This window comes from Tribolium castaneum, chromosome 7 (genome assembly GCF_031307605.1).
Source record: "Tribolium castaneum strain GA2 chromosome 7, icTriCast1.1, whole genome shotgun sequence".
Lineage (NCBI taxonomy): Eukaryota > Metazoa > Arthropoda > Insecta > Coleoptera > Tenebrionidae > Tribolium > Tribolium castaneum.
In genome coordinates this window covers 5,955,627-5,973,703 of record NC_087400.1, presented here as the reverse complement: position 1 = coordinate 5,973,703, position 18,077 = coordinate 5,955,627, and the positions used below count along the sequence as shown (strand labels likewise).

Below are 18,077 nucleotides of genomic sequence, written 5' to 3'. Positions count from 1 at the left end.
AGTATAACTTGGTAATTTTTTACTTTAACTACTTCTGGATTTTCAAGCTGAAACTTACACCAAACGATTCCTCTGAGTGCCCTGATGACCGTACACTATGAATTTTCTTGTGCAAATTGAAAATAACATTAGAAAAATTATTTTTATTTTCACTCACTTTTTACTTGAATCGCCATTTTTGTTGATTTTAATTTGAGTTTATTTTTTATAATATCACGTTAATTTTTATTATTATAGTGGATCAAAGTGTCGTCTTTAGGTTAGACTATTGCCTACTATCGGTTAGGAACAACATGATCTCCAAAAATATAACGTAGTAATGAGCTCCAGAAGGTTTACGTAGATAGGTGCGTTTTTCCCAAAAGTGAGTTTTTTGAGATCGAACCGCAAGTGAGTCACACTGCGAGGAGACTCCCATAGACAGAAGTTGCACACATAAGGTGCCAGACCGGTGCCAGTTTGGCTGATTGCAAGTATGTTTTTATCATCGATTCGGTGACGACTATTAGTTTCGTAAACTTAATGGATTTAATAAATATCTTTAACATTAAATGTGATCGTGTCATGTTGGGTAAAATTCTTCCATCTGTGCTGTCTGTGCATCCACCTTTTCAAATACAATTAAGAAATTTTCATAATAATTGTATTTGATAAGGTATTGGCATCATTTTGACGTGAGCAAAAATTAAAAAAATATAAAGTAATCGGAATTATTTTAAATTCGCGCCATTTTTAGTACGTTATGATGCGGCTAGATGGCTTCAGCTAGGAATTCATTGCCAACCATTATGTTCCGCTTCTATAAAAGTGTTATTCTAGGTTTATAACGTAATTTCTGTCAAACAATTCAAAAAGTATTATTTATTTAGCAATTTTATCCCAAATGGTGCTATTTTATGATTAAATATTACACGATAGTTTACAATTGTACACAATATGTGTAAATTTAGTGCGAGTTTGAGCAACGTGTGGTGATTTTCAAACCTAACCTCAATCAATTCAAAGTGTTCAAAATGTGTGAACCAAATTTGAGTGACGAGAGTTTGACTGAAAAGTTCAAAAGGGAGTTTAACGAGCAGTTCCATATTTTAGTTCGGATGCACTTATCGTTTTTGCTGGACCAGGCCACTAATGAGTAAGTTATCCCGTTTTAAAAGCACTTTTGACCAGAGTTTGTCACAGACATGAGACTTTATCTGAGAAAAATCGCTTGAAAAAGTGGTCTCTAGTCCCGTTTAATAAAAAGAAGAGTAAGGGGGCCCTGGACGGGGCACCCTTGACCCAGGAGGGCATTTGTCAGGTGTACCAATTGATCGAGTTTTTGAAAAAGGAGCAAAGTAGTTGGTTTTGTTTTATTTTATTTGGGTTAATCCCCTGATTTGTAGATATTAAAGTTGAGGGCGTTTTCCGGCGAACGGGGTCTTTGGCGCGCCAACAAGAATTACGTAATTTACTAAGCCGGGGGGTCACTTTAGAGCTTGAAGGGGGCACCTACAGTATCCACGATTGTGCCTCGGTTTTGAAGGGTTTTTTGGCGGAATTGCCCGACCCTTTACTCACCGAAGCCCACTATCCGGCTTATTGCCAAATCGCCGGTAATTTTTTTTAACAATTTTTTAATTATTTGGTTGACACAAATTTTTAGAATTGTGTGTCAATAAGGAAAAAACGGTGCAAGAAGAAAAGCTTTTGGCTGCTTTACAACTCCTCCTCCTCCTGCTCCCCAACGAAAATAAAGTTCTATTGAAAGACATCCTCGATTTGTTGAATTTCACCGCTTCTTTCGAATCTTTCAACAGAATGTCTGCTGATAATTTAGCCAAACTTTTCACGCCCCATCTTTTGTGCCCCCGGAAACTCACCCCGGAACAACTGCACGTCACTTCGCAAACTCTCGCCGGAATTGTGTCGTTCATGATTGTGAAAAATTCAGAGTTGTTTAAAATTCCGCAAAATTTGATACTGGAATTTCGGGCGCGTTATGAGAAACGTCGGGCGTTGTCTGCGAATTGTCTCAACGAATCGGCGACAGATCAGTGTGCTGCGAGCACAGTTTTTACGTTTGTCGACCAGGAACGGACTGCCAAAGAAAATGAAACCAATACAACTGAGACGGCTTTAGCCCAGCTTTATGCTCATATTCAGAGTCTTCCAGAGTCGTCGAAAAAACGCAAATTGGTTAAACAGTTTAATAAGGAGAATGGACACGGGACGCCACTGCAAGTGCTAAGGAGTGGCGTTCAGAAAAATAAGAGTTTGGGGGATTCGATTAAGAAGCATATTTTTCACAAAAGTGTCGTCAAGAGTTTGAAGAAGAGGGTAAGCAGCGAGGAAAATTTGCATGTAAGTCGAGTTGTGTGTTTTTGCTTGTTTTCTACTAACTTTCACGCTTTGTTTGTCTAATCTGGGGTGTCTAGCAGTTTGGAGAGGTGGCGGTGTGTGATTGGTGGAGAGAGTCATGGCCAACTTAGTGGCCCAACTATTGTAAATAAAGGTGTAATGTAATGACGTGTTTGGATAAGGGTTGGCTGTTTTTATTCAACAAAATTTCATTTCATGCCAATGATCAAATAATCTTATTTTCTGTAATTTTTTTACACGAAAAATTACTCAAACAGGTCGAAAAAAAAGACAAATAATTAGGCGACTAATTACTGCAAAGGTGCGGCAAAAGAATTATCTAAATTTTTGCTAAAATCAGCTGAAAATCACAAAGTTGAATCGAAAATGTGACGTATTTTCCACTTTTGCTTTTTTTGAGAAAAAAAAAAAACAATAATTTCACGAATTTATGGTTAAAATTAGTCGATTAATCAGTAGCTGGGTTGAAAGTAGTTTTTTTTTTTGTTTTTTTCTGCGACTTTCGCTGTTTCTATTACTTTGCTAGAAATCATTAAATTAGTACTTCTTGTTGGATTTCCTTGGCGTGGAAACTAAAATAAACAAAGTTTAAAAAAAACCGACACACCAAACCTTTATTTAAAAACACTACGCGTTTCAACCACAAAGTGGTCATCTTCAGGTGAGAATATAAATGAGAATATAAATGAGTTTATATTCTCACCTGAGGATGACCACTTTGTGGTTGAAACGCGTAGTGTTTTTAAATAAAGGTTTGGTGTGTCGGGTTTTTTTAAACTTTGTTTATTTTATCATTAAATTAGGTCGAAAATGTAACAATTTTTGGATTTTACCAAGTTTTTAAGGTAAACGCGCAATTATTTTGGGAAATTTTCTTAAAAATAGACCGGGAAGTTTTCAGTTTAAGTCGAAAATTGTATAATTTTTTGCATTTTTTATTATCGTCGAGAGTTTTTTAGTATCGGATTTGTCCTTATTTGCATTTTTTGAAAAAGAAAACAGTGCTTCGGCAAAAATCAGCCGACTTTTCACAAGTCGGTTTAAAAATAGTGGAATTTTTGCCTTTTTGGAACACAACCGCAATTTGAATTATTTTGAGGAATTTTGTCAAAAATAAGTCGAAAACTAGAAACGCAATTATTTCAGTTTCTCCCCGAGTTATTGAAAACAGTTTTATTTTTTGCATTTTTCAATGGTGTAAGCAGGTTGTTGCTCTAAAACACTGAATTTTTTCGCCAGGCGAAAATTAGACAATTTTTTGTTCTTTAGAGTGTTTTAACCCGTTTTTTAAGTAATAATTCAGTCTGCGAGATTTTGCTAAAAAATAAAACAAAACATTAAATTTATTTGAAGATGTTCAATATTTGTTTTTTTTAGACAGTTTTAACAATTTTTACAGCTACAGACTCTACTATTTTGAGGAATCCCTAAACAAGATGTTATAAAATCACTAAACTAGATAATGACAAAGCATCAAGAGAAGTGTTAACTGATAAACAGCTTATTGAATTACTAACTAAAAACTTGTTAAACAATAAAAGTGTGTCTTTAAATATTTTTCAATAGTAGAGCTCAAAGGAAATCAAAATAAATCAACTTGCTTTATACGAACTTTTACTACTTTCACATGTTTTTGCGATAGAGACTTAGCCTTCAGCGTCTAAAAATTCGTAAAAAAACGCAACATCAACTAGTTTGCGTTTTTTGAGTACTTTTTTCCAAAGTTTATATGACGTTTTAAATCCACTCAGCAATAGAGCGTCCGATTTACATTCAAATTCGTTGAATAATCTATTATTATTTCGTCTTATTTCAATATGTTTTTGCTGGACACCCTGTGCGTCATGTCGCATGCTTTTCCAGACTCCCCCCCTTCAGACAGCCCTAGCTCGCGCCCGCCTTTTCTGTACAAACTGCGACTCAAGCCCCGATCAAGTCGCCAGTGACGAACCCCAATCGAAAAAAATCCGTCGATCGACTAGCGAAACTGAAGGTGAAACGCCTGATGCCGAAACAGGTATCGGAATAACGAGCACGCCAGCATGCGTTGCTCTGCATTTCACGCCCGACGACCAGGAGCGTAAGTCCATGTCACCCATAACCAGATCCACACAGCGTATGACCAGAGCCATGCAGGTATGGGGGCAGTCGAATCGCTTGTCTTGCTTTTGTGTCGCTTTTGCCCGAACTCACCACAAGTGCTGCCATCTATTCTGACTTGTTTTGTGTCTCGTTTAGGAAACTATGATGACTCCCAGAAGCAGGAAGCCGGTCTTGCTTGTTTCCGGGACGAATATCAACACCTTGGCGAAGATTGAAACAGTTGAGGCCATGGATGAAGTCCCCGAGGAGGTGGAGAAGGATAATTCGTTGAGTCAGACGTTTCGAGAGTATTTGGAAAATCGGAGCATGTTGACGACTTCGTCGCCCGCCGCAGATTCGAGTTTTTCCAGTCGGACTGATGATTTCAACTCCGACTTGAGTCCGAGCAAAATGACTGATTCGTTACTGAGTTGTTTGGACGGAAATGACCCCGGAAGTGAGAAGGAACTTGTTCTCAAACCGAAACAATTCGATGAAAATGGACAACCCATAGTATTTGAAACCTCATTTTAGTTAATTGTAGTACAAAAGCAGGACCATTTTGTAAATATATTTATTAAAGAAAGATAACAAATGAGAAAAATTTAATAAATAGTGACATAATTCGCGTTGTGTTTCTACCTAAAAAGTTAAAACATATCATCGTGCGTCAAGTCGGCCATTAAGTGCAGCCCCCGCTCCTTCAGCGCCTTTGACACTAATTTCTGTTGTTCTTGCTTGGACTCCTGTTCTTGTCTCTGAGCGTCAAGTATTTCATCCACTGAGACTTCAGTCAGCGGCAGTTCGGCTTCTTTCTCTGCATCCTTGGCAAAGTTTAAACAATCACAACTTCAAACCTGACTTACTATTTCGCCCAGTAAGACTACGTTTTCGCCTCGAACTATAAAGACACCACGGGGGATATCCCCATATTCTTTACCCACATGAATGCGTTCGATCGTGTGGTGCAAAACCAAGTTTGCAAACTGGTCAACACTTCGTAAATAACCAATTAGGGTCCTACCATCGCGCAAGAGGACCATTAATTTTTCTACAAGAAGCGATCAGTTTTGGGGTTATTGCCCCTTTGACTTACTGTCGAGCTCGTCCAACAAGTGCGCGGTGCCTTCCAGTTCGGTTTTATTCATATTTCACGCTTTTATAACATGTAAAATAAAGGGGGTTGTTTTGGAAAAAGTGAGGTTAGGGGCAACTCATTGACGTAACAACCGCTAGAGCGCCGCGTGTTAAGTCATTAAAATGGGCGGAAAATTAATTAATTCGACTTATTTACCACTTAAACGGCTTTTCCCACGTTCCTTAGTTTAAAACACAACTTTTCGTGGCGGTTTAAGCGGTCATTTTATACATTCCATTGAATTAAAAAAACATAGATTGCAAAAAAATTGATTTATTTATCACAATTACACAACATTTGGCCCTCAAACCCACTCCTCGTGCCCCCGATCCACCTCCTTCTTCACCACAATTTGACTCGTGACGTACACAATGTTAACATCGCGACTCTCCTTCACTTTGTATTTTTTCCGCCTGGCCCCCTTTCGGGGACAGTGCACGCAACACGTGTGCTCCTGTCTCTCCACCCGTTCTTTCCGCCGCCTGTTTTTTGGCATTCCGGCCAAAATACACTGTTGTAAGAGTGCCCTTTCGGCCTCGCTCAATTCGTGGGATTCCCTCACGGCCGAGGGGCCCCCTTGAGTCAGGTTCTTATTTTTGGGCATTCCGGACAGGATACACTGCCGTAGGAGGGCTTGTTCGGCCTCCGTCAGTTCCGAGGAGTCGTCCTCGAAGGGTTTTTTCGGGACGTTTCGGCACTTTTTCATCCCTTCAAGGATACACTGTTCGAGGAGGGCTTTCTCAGCGGGGGTCAAGTCGGGGGACTGGGGGCGCTTGGGCATCCCGGCCTCGATGCACTGCTGGAGGAGGGCTTGCTCCGACTCGTCCGAATCTGATTCACTAGAGGAGAAATTTTCAATTTTGCTTTTTTGTCTCGACCCGGAAGTTTCGCCCATTTTACTAAAAAATTATTACTAGAATATGGAAGAACACAAAAGTGACTTACTCGTAGTTGGATTTATTTTTGGCAATTACGGCCATTCCAAACTTGACGCACTCCTCCAATAACTTTTCGTCTTCTTCTGACGAAAAATTACTCAGGTCGGAAAAGTATTCTTTTTCGTCCCCGTTTTGGATAGAGAGGACGCTGAGATCAGAGCAAGAACCGGCGTGACTTAAAATGGCAGGAGTGTCTTCAGTGCAGTAACTCTTAATTGTATCGTTTACAATTTTTGGTTGTGTATAACTGTTATGAAAATTAGTTAAAAAAAATCGAATGGTTTACTGATTTCTTTACCGATTTTTTGTAATTCCGATGTTTATGCACTCTGATAAAATTTTATCGTCTTCGTCCGACGATTCGCTTTCAATGATTTGGTTACGTGACAGGTCCGGATTAGGTAAGTTTTTTGGCACGTCAGGGGCCCCCGAAATTGACGCTTTCGAGGGCATTCCTGCTAAAATACATTCCTGGAGCAGAGCCTCCCCTGCTTCGTCCGAATCGTCACTCAGAGAAAAAGACGAACGGCGAGACGGCGGACTTCCCGTAGTTGGAATTTCTACCAGAGTTACATACAATATTTTTTATGACACAAACTATTCGGTTGAGTTAGCAACATTGAATAAAAATCTTGGAGATTCTGTTAAAAGAAATATTGTCAAGCCTTAGTTTGGTGGTGGTCACCAGAAAAAATAAAAAATAATAAAAATCAATAAACAAAAATAAGGCAACAGATCTGAGCCGAAGAAGTTGTGTAACTCTACCAACTCAAACAAAATTGATCTAAAAAAGCTAAATAACATCAATTTCGATCTAAATATAATGTTTCAGCCAATTTTTGCAAAATTTTTTGAATGATATGTAATTTAAATATTGGTACCTATTTCCATGTGCCTAATAAATATTTTTAAAAGCTAAAAAAATCGAGTAAAAATTCCGTGTTTTTGTGATTTTTAGGCATTAAAAAACGGTAACTCTTGCCTCTACAATGTTCAATATTGCCAACTTAAATTCAAAGACACGAACTTACCGGTTGTTTTCAGCCCTGTCACTACATTATCATGACTGGGTCCTGGATCAACTCTGCATTAAACAATAATAAAGACAAAATTTTAGCACAAAAATGACCTTACTCTAAAATTTTATTTCCTTCCGATTTTCCGAGCAAAGATAAGTTGCTAAGATCAGAATTCGACCCAGCATGACTCAAAATAGCCGGAGTATCTTCAGTACAGTACGTCTTAACCGAATCACCCGTAATATCCAATTTTTCAATATCACTCTTTTTACTAAATGTATAACTCGCTTGTATGTCACTTGGGGGCGCTGGTGTCGCTTTAGCTTGACTATACCTAACACACACTTGATTAAATCGAGCCAAACTATCGAAAAACAAAAACCTATTATTTTGCATCCCTATGTTGATACAAGCCGCCAAAATTCCCTCATCTTCCGAACTTTCACTCAAATTATCCAAAACCTCTGGCTCTGGTTCCTTAACACCACCATCAACCTCTCCAGTTTTGGCATCAATTTCCTCGTCAATTAAACTACTCAAACTAGTGGCAGTCGAAAAATGAGAAGGCGTTCGTTCCGTTTCAAATTTCTTAACAGCGTCTTCGAAAACGCTCGATTTTGGCACAATCTTTCGTTTGGGGTTTTTGTGCGGTTTGGGGCTCGGGGGCACCGTCTGCGAGGGCGAATCGGGCAATTCGCTCGGCGAAATCAAACCGCTCGTTAAGCGACTAAAACAGTATATTGAGAATTGAATACTAAATTTTATCTACAATTCAAATATTTTTGTGTGCAAAAGCTAAATTTGATCGAGAACAGATACAGAAAAGAGTGAAAATTATGCATTTGAGCCACATTATGAAACGCATAGTAGGCGTAGATAAATTTTTACGTGACCAACTGGGGAACCAAATCACCTGAAATCCGAAACAACAGAACTGCGATCGTCGTGAATCGAGTGTTGTTCGATGCTGTCCAAGGACGCCAAAGAGCTCGTCCTTGAGAACATTAAGGGGGTTTCTTGGGCGTAATTTACGACTTCTTCGAATTTTACAGCTTTGGGTTCCCTTGATTCCTTTTTTTCTTCCTTTAGTTCCGGTTTCGGGATCGAATTTAGGGAGCCACAGCTGGGAACGCGTGAGAAGTACCCCGGAGTGCCTTCCTCGCAGTAATTGACCGGTTTTTCCGGAGACATCAGCCCGGAACTGAACTCGGACTTGATTTTAGGAGGGGCCAAGTCTTTGTTAATCACCGTCACGTCTTTGGCTTTCAAGGGGGCTTTATCGTCGATTCGTAAGTCAGACATTGACGTGGACGTGGAGAAATTAAAAGGGGTCTCGTATGGCGTGTCTTCCGTGCAATAAGTCTTAATAGTGTCTTGCACGAACTCCCCAGTTTCAGTCTTTGTGATTTTATTGCACTGGTCGGAATCAGAATCATCCTCAGCGTAACGTAACGAATAGTCAGTCGGTTGGTCCAAATCAGTCTCTGCGTACATGGTAAAACTATTGTGGTAACTTTTGACAACTTTAGTAAAGGTGCAGTTTTTGACTTGTTTAGTCTCACAGTATTTCTTGCTAAAATCGACCGGTTGTTCGCTTGGTTCCGTTTCGTCGTCACAGCCACAATTTGGGAGAAAATTGACCGAAATGGGGCGGTCTGAAGCCACCAAATTAGGGAGGCTCAATGTACTGTGATTTTTTGGGGGCGTACGCGCCCGCTCATTAATTCCAAGGCTAGAGAAGGCGCCCGTTATGCCCATCATATCGACTTGTTACAACAATTAAGAAAAACAACACGAAAAACACATCAACAATAAACAAACTTTTGACACTTAAATGACAATGACACTGACAGTGACAGGCGGGTCATGTAGGAAACTGCAACGCATTCGCGGAAAATAGCCGCCAAATTAATGCAAAACCCACAAAACAATAAATCAAAATAATTAAGTCTGATTAATAAACACAATTTATAGTTTTTGTGGCTAGTTTTCGTCAATATAGTAGGTTTTACTTTTTTGGTTGTCATCTGTCAGTTGTGTCGAAGGTCATGTAAATAGTTTTATCTTAAATTGAATTTGGCGATAAATAAAATGAAACAATAGTTGTTTTTGTGGCCGTCGTGTGTGCCGCGGTACTTGTGTTGGTTCCATGCATGTGTTCGTCCAATAAAATCGATCTCCATTAACCATATGGAAATCTGGTCAAGTGCCAAACAGAAATGTTTTCGGCTATAAAACGTTTTGCGAGTAAGGGAGATGGCTCCCCTAGTAACTCGACGGTCGTGGGGCGGCCCCCGAGTCACCAGGCGATGTCCACTTCGCTTCAGAGAAAATTTGCGAGGGGTGTGCAATATAACAGTAAGTGGGCCATGTTTTGGGGGTTTCCCCGGTTGATTGTGGCGATTTCTAGTGAAAATTGTGATCAAGGGGGACAGGAATGTGGGCAAGACGTGTCTGTTCCATCGGCTTCAAGGGAAAAAGTTCATAGAGGAGTACATACCCACTGAGGAGATTCAAGTCACTTCGATTCAGTGGAATTACAAAGCGACTGATGATATTGTCAAGGTGGAAGTGTGGGATGTTGTGGACCGAGGGAAGAAGAAGAAGCGGTTTGAAGGCTTGAAACTGGAGAATTCGCAAATTGAAATGCCGGAAGAGCCGGCCCTGGATGCTGAGTTTTTGGACGTTTACAAAGGGACTAACGGGGTTATTATGATGCTGGATTTGACTAAAACTTGGACGTTTGACTACGTCCAGAGGGAACTACCGAAAGTCCCTGCACACATTCCGGTCATTATTTTGGCAAATCATTGTGATATGGGGCACCACAGGACTGTCACTTCTGACCATGTCACTTTTTATATTGAGTCAATTGCAAGGTTAGTAAGTGTTTCGTTACCGAACATGTTTGGAAATAGTTATTTACATTTTACGTGCAGTAGGTACGAAAAATATCTTACTTAAAAGTTACTTTTCTATAATTTATGAATACAGAAAGTAATTTTTAGCACCCGTTCGGCGCAAATTCGCTACTCGGAGTCGTCCATGCGCAACGGCTTCGGCCTGAAGCTCCTCCACAAATTCTTCAACCTCCCCTTCCTCCAACTCCAGAAGGAGACCCTCCTCCGCCAACTCGAACGCAACGAGATGGAGATCGCCGCCACCATCCAAGAACTCGACATGTTTGCGGATTCGGACGAAGCAAATTACGGCAAATTTCTCGATACTTTGGTGCGAAAACGTCGCGAAATCGCCGATTCCAACGCTAACATTCCGCCACCGACGCAACAAATGAAGCCGTCGGCGTCTAGTCAACAAGTGGCCCCCGCAAATGGGGTTCAATGTGATGTTAAACGGTCACAGAGCGGCCCCATTGTCATCGGGGCCGGAAAACCGATCCCTTATGGGAATCCCAGCACGAAGAGAGTGCCTCAAGTATCGAAAAGTTCAAGTCAGAGTTCTGGGTTTATCAGTAAGATTGGGGTCGATCAGGTGGTCGAAGGGGGAATCCCTGATTTGAGGAGGTTGGAGATTAGTCCGATTACGTCAGTGGAGGAGTTTTGTCCAGATGGGGGGCAGATTGATAGGAGTTTTTTGGATGATGTGCAATATAATGTCCAGAATAGTGGCAAAATGGAGGAAAATGACTCTGATTCGTAAGTAAAATAACGCTTTATTTACCAAGGGCGATAAGAAAACAAAATTAATTTTGTTAAAGTTATTAATCTCCCATTAATTTAAGGTGATTCGCTATTTCTCCGAACATTATTATTGGGAATAAATAACCGATAAAATATCACATGTATGTACAGTCACCCAAAATGAAAATGACGCGTCCATAAAAAACGCGTTTTGAATTACGTACTCATTTGTTTTACAAGATTTGATCAAAAAACGTCTAAAATCCACAAAATATATCGAAATTGATGATGTTTTCACAAAACTGGTCTCAAAATTATAAAAATAAAATGAGACCGATGTTACTTTTACTCCAAGTCGTTGGTTTTTGGGTGAAATTTCGTCAAGAATAGGCTGAAAAATGACGAAATACGGTCAAAAAAATTAGTTATTTTTTTCAAGTTTTTAAACAATGTTTTTTAATTTATTACTAAAATGAACCGAGTCGAAAAACACGAAAATGAAATAAATATAAGGCAGACTTCGCCTCTTTACATTTTTTCTCTAATAAAAACATTTGCTCTTATTATTATTATTATTGTTATTGTTATTATTATTATTATATAATAGATACTATTATTACTTAATTAAATTGGCAAATAAATTTAAAAAAATATTTTAACCTTTTTGTTAAAACTAAAAGTGAAAAATCCTCAATTTGTCGAATTTTTTTCAAAACTAGATTACGCGTTATGGACGTCATTTTCATTTGGGTAACTGCACGTGTGTACGTTTTGCCTGTATAGGGGTTCACATTGTGAAATACAATATAATCTTTATTTATATTATTTTAATTACACTTCCAAATGATTACTTTTTGAGGAATATACGAGTAACAACTAAAAAATCTTTCACTTTCATTTGATTTACTTAACATCTGCCAGTAATTTTTGGGAAAAAATTAAATACTAGGTGAAAATAATAATTGTTAGCTAAACAATAATAAATCCTAGATAAAAATTATGAACGATATGTGAAAACAATAAGTACAATTGAAGATAATTTATCGTATTTAAGGAAAAAAAAAGACTACAAGAGGGACTACTACTTTTTTTATTCCCTCTAATAATATGCCATTTATTCATTTCATCTTTATAAAAAAAACTTTAGTTTTTTTAGAAATGGTTTTTAATCAGATCTTCACGTCAAAAATAGTTTTAATTTCATGTTTAGCATAACAGATATCTAGCTTAGAAAGTCAGTGTCAAATATTAGGGAGGTATAGCGTTTTATAAGCAATATTATTATTATTTCTTAGCAAATCTTATTAAAAATACATTATCACTTAGCGTTTAGATTATTTTACTTCGAAAATGACTATTATTTACCTAGCTGTTTATTAGTAATCAGTAATAACTAAACCTGTTTTTTTAATAATCAAATGAACTGTGGAAAAAACTGCCAGGTTCTAATAAAATGGGTATACTAAGTACGACAAATTTAACAAAATATTAAAAAAAGGTCAAAAACTTGTCCGTCGCACAACACACGAGTGTAGAAATAAATTAAAACCATATTTTCCACAAAATGCAATGAGAATCACAAAACATATTTACTTTTGTGACCTATTGTGTTCACAAAAACCAAGGATTCTAAAGAAATAATTGAAAAGATTATTTTGTGGTTATTCTCGCTTTAGCAGGAAACAAATTAAAATGTTATTTTTGAAAAATCTTGGCACAGATATGAAATTATTAGCAGGTAATAAAATAAATAATTAAACTTTCAACGATTTTAATCAAGCGGTAAGGGAGTTTTTTAACATTTCATTCCTTTTACCAGCAAGTGTTATTTTTCCAATTTTTTGCTTTCTTGACTATCTTTTTGTTTTTTTTGACGAGGAAGATGACAAAGTTAAAAAACCGTACCTAACAAGCCGTTAAATAACCTAAAACCTGTTACGAATTAGCTCATTGTTTACGGTTTTTGTTTTTGTTTTTAATTATATAATAAACACTTAAACGAAAACTAAATTCGATTGAATGCATTTTTTCGATGTTTAGTTTTATTTTTCAGTTCAAATAATTGACCTTAATCAAACTTAATTTTCATTCTTTTATTTGAATTTAAGAATAAGAAAACGGTCACGTATTTAACATTAAAAATATGTATAATTTTGTAAATTATTCGCTGTTAACTGGCATATTAATCTCACCTATCTACTGCACTTTGCAACAAATACAATTTTTTCTATTTAAATTGCTTAACGCCTTCATTATTAGGTATTTTACTTACATCTTACATCATGGACAATGATAATAAGTGACACAAGTAAATACTTTATATATATATATATATATATATATATATAATTTATATATATATATATAATTTAGAAAATATGTAACTAGCTAATTGCTGCAAGAATTAGCAACAATGACTAAAAATAAGTAAAACAAAATAACGTACTACGACATTGTCCGGAAGGATGATAATGGTAACGACGTTTTAAAAATTTGCGAATACGTAATAACAGTAGTAATCTGGAATTGGTAGCATTTTTATTGAACATGTAATCACTAATGAGTAATGACTAATCAGATACGAACTGTTTTCGAGTTATATTTACTAGTGTTTTAATAAAAAATTTACAAAATATAATATAAATTCGTTTCCAAGAATGTTTGAAAGACATCATCACATGTCAAGAATTTTCTACAAAAAAAAATTAAAAGAAACCAAGATTGGTCACATTAAAAAAAGCCAAACAATATCTATGAGATGGTAAAATAATGTATAAAAATCATTCTAATAGGTAATTAACAGTTAACTACAGAACAAAATAAAAATTAAAAATAACTAAAAATAGGAAATAAAAAAATAATAAAAAAGGATATTTTTAAAAATCATTCTAATAGGTAATTAACAGTTAACTACAGAACAAAATAAAAATTAAAAATAACTAAAAATAGGAAATAAAAAAATAATAAAAAAGGATATTTTTAAATTACATACAAAACGTTTTGATTGCGTTTAATTTGCGTACATTGTTGTTGTTATTAGCGCATTACTGTTATTAGGTTGCTTAAATCTTGTTGATGTTTATTTTCAATAAATCGATTTGCATTTTATGGTGCGTTGAGGTTTTTGAACTCCGTTGTAATTCAAATGAGTAATAAATAAAATTAATTAAAAAAACGAACACGACACGACTACTATTTCCCGCGATTGATTTGTTGTTTAAACAGCGAATTGAGATTTTATTGGGTTGCTTTGATCGGGTCTTCGTCGAATGCTGTAAACATGAATGTCGAGGTCGGGGGTGGAGCACTTGGTTATAAGTTTTGACTTTAATCGAATAAATTTTCATTGCGCTTTTTTCATTAATTCTCTTCTGGGATTAATATCTCCGTGTTAATTACACTAATTGGAGAATAGTTTAGGAGCGACTTCTCCGTGTTTCGTGATTTATTTCGCAGCCGGAATCCCGATTTTCCAACATTTATTATTTAACTCCGAGTGCACGGTTTGATTTCTTTTTGTTCTATCTCAGACACTTATCTCATCTCCGTGAAGAACAAACGAAAAAGCCGCCATTTATTTTTAAACCTCTCTTAATCCAGAAGCACGACGATAGAATTTTCTTTTTTCTCAACGAAAATAATACAAATACGAAACTGGGTTTGACATCCGATTAGGGTTATTTCTAATCGTTCGATTCTCCGAATGCATTCTGATTAGAAACGCTGGAAGTCAGCCAAAATGTAAATTTCTATGATAATTATTACACATTCTGACTAAATAATTCAATTCAATCCACTGGAAAAAATGAATCGATCAAATTCGTGATTAATTCTCTTCCCAAACTCTGGACCTGGAACTGGGTCAAGTGTGAGTTTGTTCAAGCGAGGAAATAAATGACTTTTGTTTTCATTACGCCCGAAAGATATTTTTCTACAGTCTACAAGGGAGTGATTTTTTTCTTAGGGACACAGACACTGGCAATCCTCTCGTCTCCGAATTACAAGAAGACTTCGACCCGGACGATCTCAATTCCTCGTCGAAAAAAATCGGAAAATCCGAATTAAAAGCACCAGCTCCGTTACGAATCGTCCGTTCGGACGAAAGTAGCGAAATTGAAGTTGACAAGACTGCACCTGAAGACTATGATATGAAACAAACAAACGACGAATTTGATTCGACTATAAATTCGGAAATTTCCGAACTGACTTCGGACGCTTATGACGGCTGGATGGGCAGTGATACGAAATGGAGGCGATCACCTGAAGGTGGTGAAGATGTGTCAGTTGTGAGTCAAACCCTAGATTACAGTAATAGTACGGCTTATGATGATAGTACGAGTGTGACGTCATCGAATGTACATATGGAGCTGTTGAGTTCGAAACATAGTCCAGTTTCGGCGAACGGAAGTGTGAATAGTGATAGTGAAGAAACTCACACTTCGAGTTCAGTCAAGAAAGAGAAAAAGAAAAAAGAGAAGGTATTGTATTATTTTGGCTAATTTCGAACGTTTTTGTGCTAAAGATTCAGTTTTCTTTGCTAAACCTGCCTGAAAAATCATCAAATTATAGCAAAATTTGTATTATTTTTGCCTTTTTTGAACTCTAAAATTTGTTTTTTTGCAATCTTTCGTAAAGCAGCAAATTGTCAAAAATAACATTTTTGTCTTATGCGAGAGTTTTTGAATTTTTTTGTCTTTTCCTGTCTTATTCGAGCGTTTTTGAATTTTTTTGGTCTTTTCCGAGCGTTTTTTTTTTAGCCAGAAATGCGATTGTCTCCCGAATTTTGGTCAAAAAATAAGCCGTAATATCAACAAATTAGCTGTGTTTTAGCACTTTTTTCAATATCGAGACGCAATTATTTTGCAGGTTTAAACCGAAAATTCATCAAACTAAGTAAAAAATTTGGATTCATGTTTGAGTGTTTTTGAAGTAAAATTAAGTTATTTTTGCACAAATTGTCTGTATGGTGTTATTTTTAACTTTTTCAAGCTTTTCAAGTAAAATTAAGTTATTTTTGCACAAATTGTCTGTATGGTGTTATTTTTAACTTTTTCAAGCTTCTAAGCAATGTTTTTTTAACAATAACTTAGGGATTTTTTTGCATGATTTCGTAAAATAATTACATTATTTGTGCCGTTTTGGAGGTTTTTGCTCGTTTTTTTTAGTCGTAAACGTAATAATTTTGAACATTTCGCCAAAAACAAGTAAAAATCACCAGACAATAAGAGTTTTTGAGCTTATTTTCAATGTTATTACGAAATTCTATCAAAAACTGGATTAAAAGTGACATTATTTTTGCTTTTTTCGAGCATTTCAACAATATTTTTGATAAGAAACCCAATTATCTCGCGAAATTTGGTAAAAAATAAACCGGAAATTAAAAAAAAATAGTTAATTTTTTTAAATTTAGTGAACCGCTCTGAAAAAAACATGCAATTGAGTTGAAAATATCGTGATTTTTTTGCTTTTTTCGAGTGTTTTAGCATGTTTTTCATTAGAAACGCAATCATTTTGTAATGTTTTGTTAAAAACGAGGCGAAAATTAATCAAATAAAGGCAAAAACATTGTTAAATTTGCCTTTCTTGATTGTTTAACCACGTTTTTGAAGTCAGACAAAGTTATTTTTTCAAAACATTTTACTAAAATTGGCTTAAGTTGGGTAGCAGTTGATCATATATTCGCTTGTTTCTTCGTTTTTGCACTGGAGACATTTATTTTGCAAAGTTTGTCTTTAAAAAACAGGTAAAAAAACAACCTAAAATGGTTGAAGAATTTTGTTACTTTTCATTTTTTGAAAACTTTAAGTGCGTTTTTAAATAAAATGGACTGACAAATTCAGTTAACTTTTTTGCCTTTTCACCATTTTTTTCTAGCCAGAAATGTGATCATCTCCCGGAATTTGGTCACAAATTGGTGTTTTTCAGATTGTTTCACGTGATTTAGCCCCTTTTTAAGCAAAATTTCCTCAAAAATAGGCAAAAATCTAAATGACCGACAAATTGACCAGAGTAAGGTGATAATCTCATTATTTGATCTTTTTCGAGGGTTTTAGCTTATTTTTTAGGCAGAAACGTAACCATTCCGCAAATTCCCTTAAAAACTACTAGTTCGGAAATTATGTTAAGCACTTTTTTGGGCTAAAAGTTTAGAATATGTAGGTTTTTATTTCATATTTGATGTTTTATTTTCTAGTCGGAAAAGAAGCATAAGGCCAAAAAATCAAAAGACAAGGAAAAACCGAAAGAAAAAAGCGAACGTCGGCACAAACGTCGGTCACGTGATGAGACTTCATCCCGTCGCGACGAATTGGAAGAGTTCTTAAATGGCAGTGCAAGTCCACCAATCGATGCAGCGTACGAAGCCATCTGAGTACAATTTATCGCCTAACGCCTTCCAATTTTATAATATGCTTAAATATATTTTTTAAGTGAATTTATTTAACGTGATATGTATGCTAACATGCTTTGCATAATTACATCAATTTAATCCTGCATATGTTTGGGTGTGCACACAGTCAAATCTTTTCCAAAAAGTACAATAATCGATTAGGCGTAAGTGCATGTGTGCCTAAAGTGTTTTTACGAATCAATATTTTTCTACACTCCATTCGTAGACCCGTTAACTTATTGTTACATGTTGTTTTTGTTATGTGTACCACAATCATTAATCGCTTATTTATTTTATTATTGTTTCTCTCTAACGATTGTTGATATTTAAGACCCGAACCTCAATAAATAAGTATAACCGCACGGTTTTTTGTCACGTGACCTGTCCATTTTTCATCGCCAATTTGGCCACCAAATTTATTCACATAAAATAAGCCAATTATTCTATTATTGCAGCAAGTACAAGCGACAAAGCGAATTACTATTACACTCTGACATTATTTACAATCTG

At 36.2% G+C, this 18,077-nt stretch overlaps 4 protein-coding genes across 8 annotated transcripts; 2 read left to right on the top strand and 2 right to left on the bottom strand.

The window, feature by feature from the left end:
- Window positions 1–776: 776 nt before the first annotated feature.
- LOC660076 (rho GTPase-activating protein 19) lies at window positions 777–5,069 on the top strand. Of its 4 annotated transcripts, none has more exons than XM_008199913.3 (6): window positions 777–1,135; window positions 1,183–1,337; window positions 1,386–1,595; window positions 1,646–2,319; window positions 4,225–4,497; window positions 4,600–5,069. In XM_008199913.3, exons 1-6 carry the CDS (start codon window positions 1,014–1,016, stop codon window positions 4,975–4,977), a joined length of 1,812 nt encoding a protein of 603 aa, XP_008198135.1. In that variant the 5' UTR covers window positions 777–1,013; the 3' UTR covers window positions 4,978–5,069. The 4 variants fall into 4 exon arrangements, with proteins under 4 accessions (XP_008198135.1, XP_971431.2, XP_015839448.1 ...); XM_966338.5 differs by having other exon boundaries at window positions 778–1,135; window positions 1,646–2,343; XM_015983962.2 differs by lacking the exon at window positions 4,225–4,497 and having other exon boundaries at window positions 778–1,135.
- LSm1 (Like Sm 1) lies at window positions 5,002–5,673 on the bottom strand. The gene is made up of 3 exons (XM_966277.4): window positions 5,540–5,673; window positions 5,310–5,494; window positions 5,002–5,267 (listed from the first exon to the last, which is right to left on the bottom strand). The coding sequence occupies exons 1-3, from the start codon at window positions 5,589–5,591 to the stop codon at window positions 5,094–5,096; spliced, it is 411 nt and encodes a 136-aa protein (XP_971370.1). The 5' UTR covers window positions 5,592–5,673; the 3' UTR covers window positions 5,002–5,093.
- On the bottom strand, window positions 5,540–9,435 carry LOC659950 (adenomatous polyposis coli homolog). Its single transcript, XM_008199912.3, has 7 exons — window positions 8,452–9,435; window positions 7,921–8,265; window positions 7,654–7,872; window positions 7,551–7,603; window positions 6,818–7,079; window positions 6,527–6,766; window positions 5,540–6,480 (listed from the first exon to the last, which is right to left on the bottom strand). Exons 1-7 carry the CDS (start codon window positions 9,297–9,299, stop codon window positions 5,886–5,888), a joined length of 2,562 nt encoding a protein of 853 aa, XP_008198134.1. The 5' UTR covers window positions 9,300–9,435; the 3' UTR covers window positions 5,540–5,885.
- Window positions 9,436–9,578: 143 nt separating this feature from the next.
- LOC659888 (rab-like protein 6) lies at window positions 9,579–17,929 on the top strand. 2 transcript variants are annotated; one of them, XM_064358044.1, is made up of 6 exons: window positions 9,579–9,896; window positions 9,949–10,417; window positions 10,547–11,194; window positions 15,144–15,458; window positions 15,513–15,657; window positions 17,373–17,929. In XM_064358044.1, exons 1-6 carry the CDS (start codon window positions 9,758–9,760, stop codon window positions 17,547–17,549), a joined length of 1,893 nt encoding a protein of 630 aa, XP_064214114.1. In that variant the 5' UTR covers window positions 9,579–9,757; the 3' UTR covers window positions 17,550–17,929. The 2 variants fall into 2 exon arrangements, with proteins under 2 accessions (XP_064214114.1, XP_015839447.1); XM_015983961.2 differs by having other exon boundaries at window positions 9,580–9,896; window positions 15,144–15,657.
- The last annotated feature ends 148 nt before the right edge of the window (window positions 17,930–18,077 follow it).

What these genes read in the sequence shown, in the direction of transcription:
- LOC660076 (XM_966338.5), top strand. Translation starts at nt 1,014, where the DNA reads ATGTGTGAACCAAATTTGAGTGACGAGAGTTTGACTGAAAAGTTCAAA. An exon ending in CTGGACCAGGCCACTAATGA is followed by an intron (nt 1,136 to 1,182) that starts GTAAGTTATCCC and finishes AGTTTGTCACAG; the next exon opens with ACATGAGACTTTATCTGAGA. An exon ending in GGCTTATTGCCAAATCGCCG is followed by an intron (nt 1,596 to 1,645) that starts GTAATTTTTTTT and finishes ACAAATTTTTAG; the next exon opens with AATTGTGTGTCAATAAGGAA.
- LSm1 (XM_966277.4), bottom strand. Translation starts at nt 5,591, where the DNA reads ATGAATAAAACCGAACTGGAAGGCACCGCGCACTTGTTGGACGAGCTC. An exon ending in CTTGTTGGACGAGCTCGACA is followed by an intron (nt 5,495 to 5,539) that starts GTAAGTCAAAGG and finishes CGCTTCTTGTAG; the next exon opens with AAAAATTAATGGTCCTCTTG. An exon ending in TAGTCTTACTGGGCGAAATA is followed by an intron (nt 5,268 to 5,309) that starts GTAAGTCAGGTT and finishes AACTTTGCCAAG; the next exon opens with GATGCAGAGAAAGAAGCCGA.
- LOC659950 (XM_008199912.3), bottom strand. Translation starts at nt 9,299, where the DNA reads ATGATGGGCATAACGGGCGCCTTCTCTAGCCTTGGAATTAATGAGCGG. An exon ending in GAAGGAAATAAAATTTTAGA is followed by an intron (nt 7,604 to 7,653) that starts GTAAGGTCATTT and finishes TGTTTAATGCAG; the next exon opens with AGTTGATCCAGGACCCAGTC. An exon ending in GACAGGGCTGAAAACAACCG is followed by an intron (nt 7,080 to 7,550) that starts GTAAGTTCGTGT and finishes TAACTCTGGTAG; the next exon opens with AAATTCCAACTACGGGAAGT.
- LOC659888 (XM_015983961.2), top strand. Translation starts at nt 9,758, where the DNA reads ATGTTTTCGGCTATAAAACGTTTTGCGAGTAAGGGAGATGGCTCCCCT. An exon ending in GAGGGGTGTGCAATATAACA is followed by an intron (nt 9,897 to 9,948) that starts GTAAGTGGGCCA and finishes GGCGATTTCTAG; the next exon opens with TGAAAATTGTGATCAAGGGG. An exon ending in AGAAAAAGAAAAAAGAGAAG is followed by an intron (nt 15,658 to 17,372) that starts GTATTGTATTAT and finishes TTTATTTTCTAG; the next exon opens with TCGGAAAAGAAGCATAAGGC.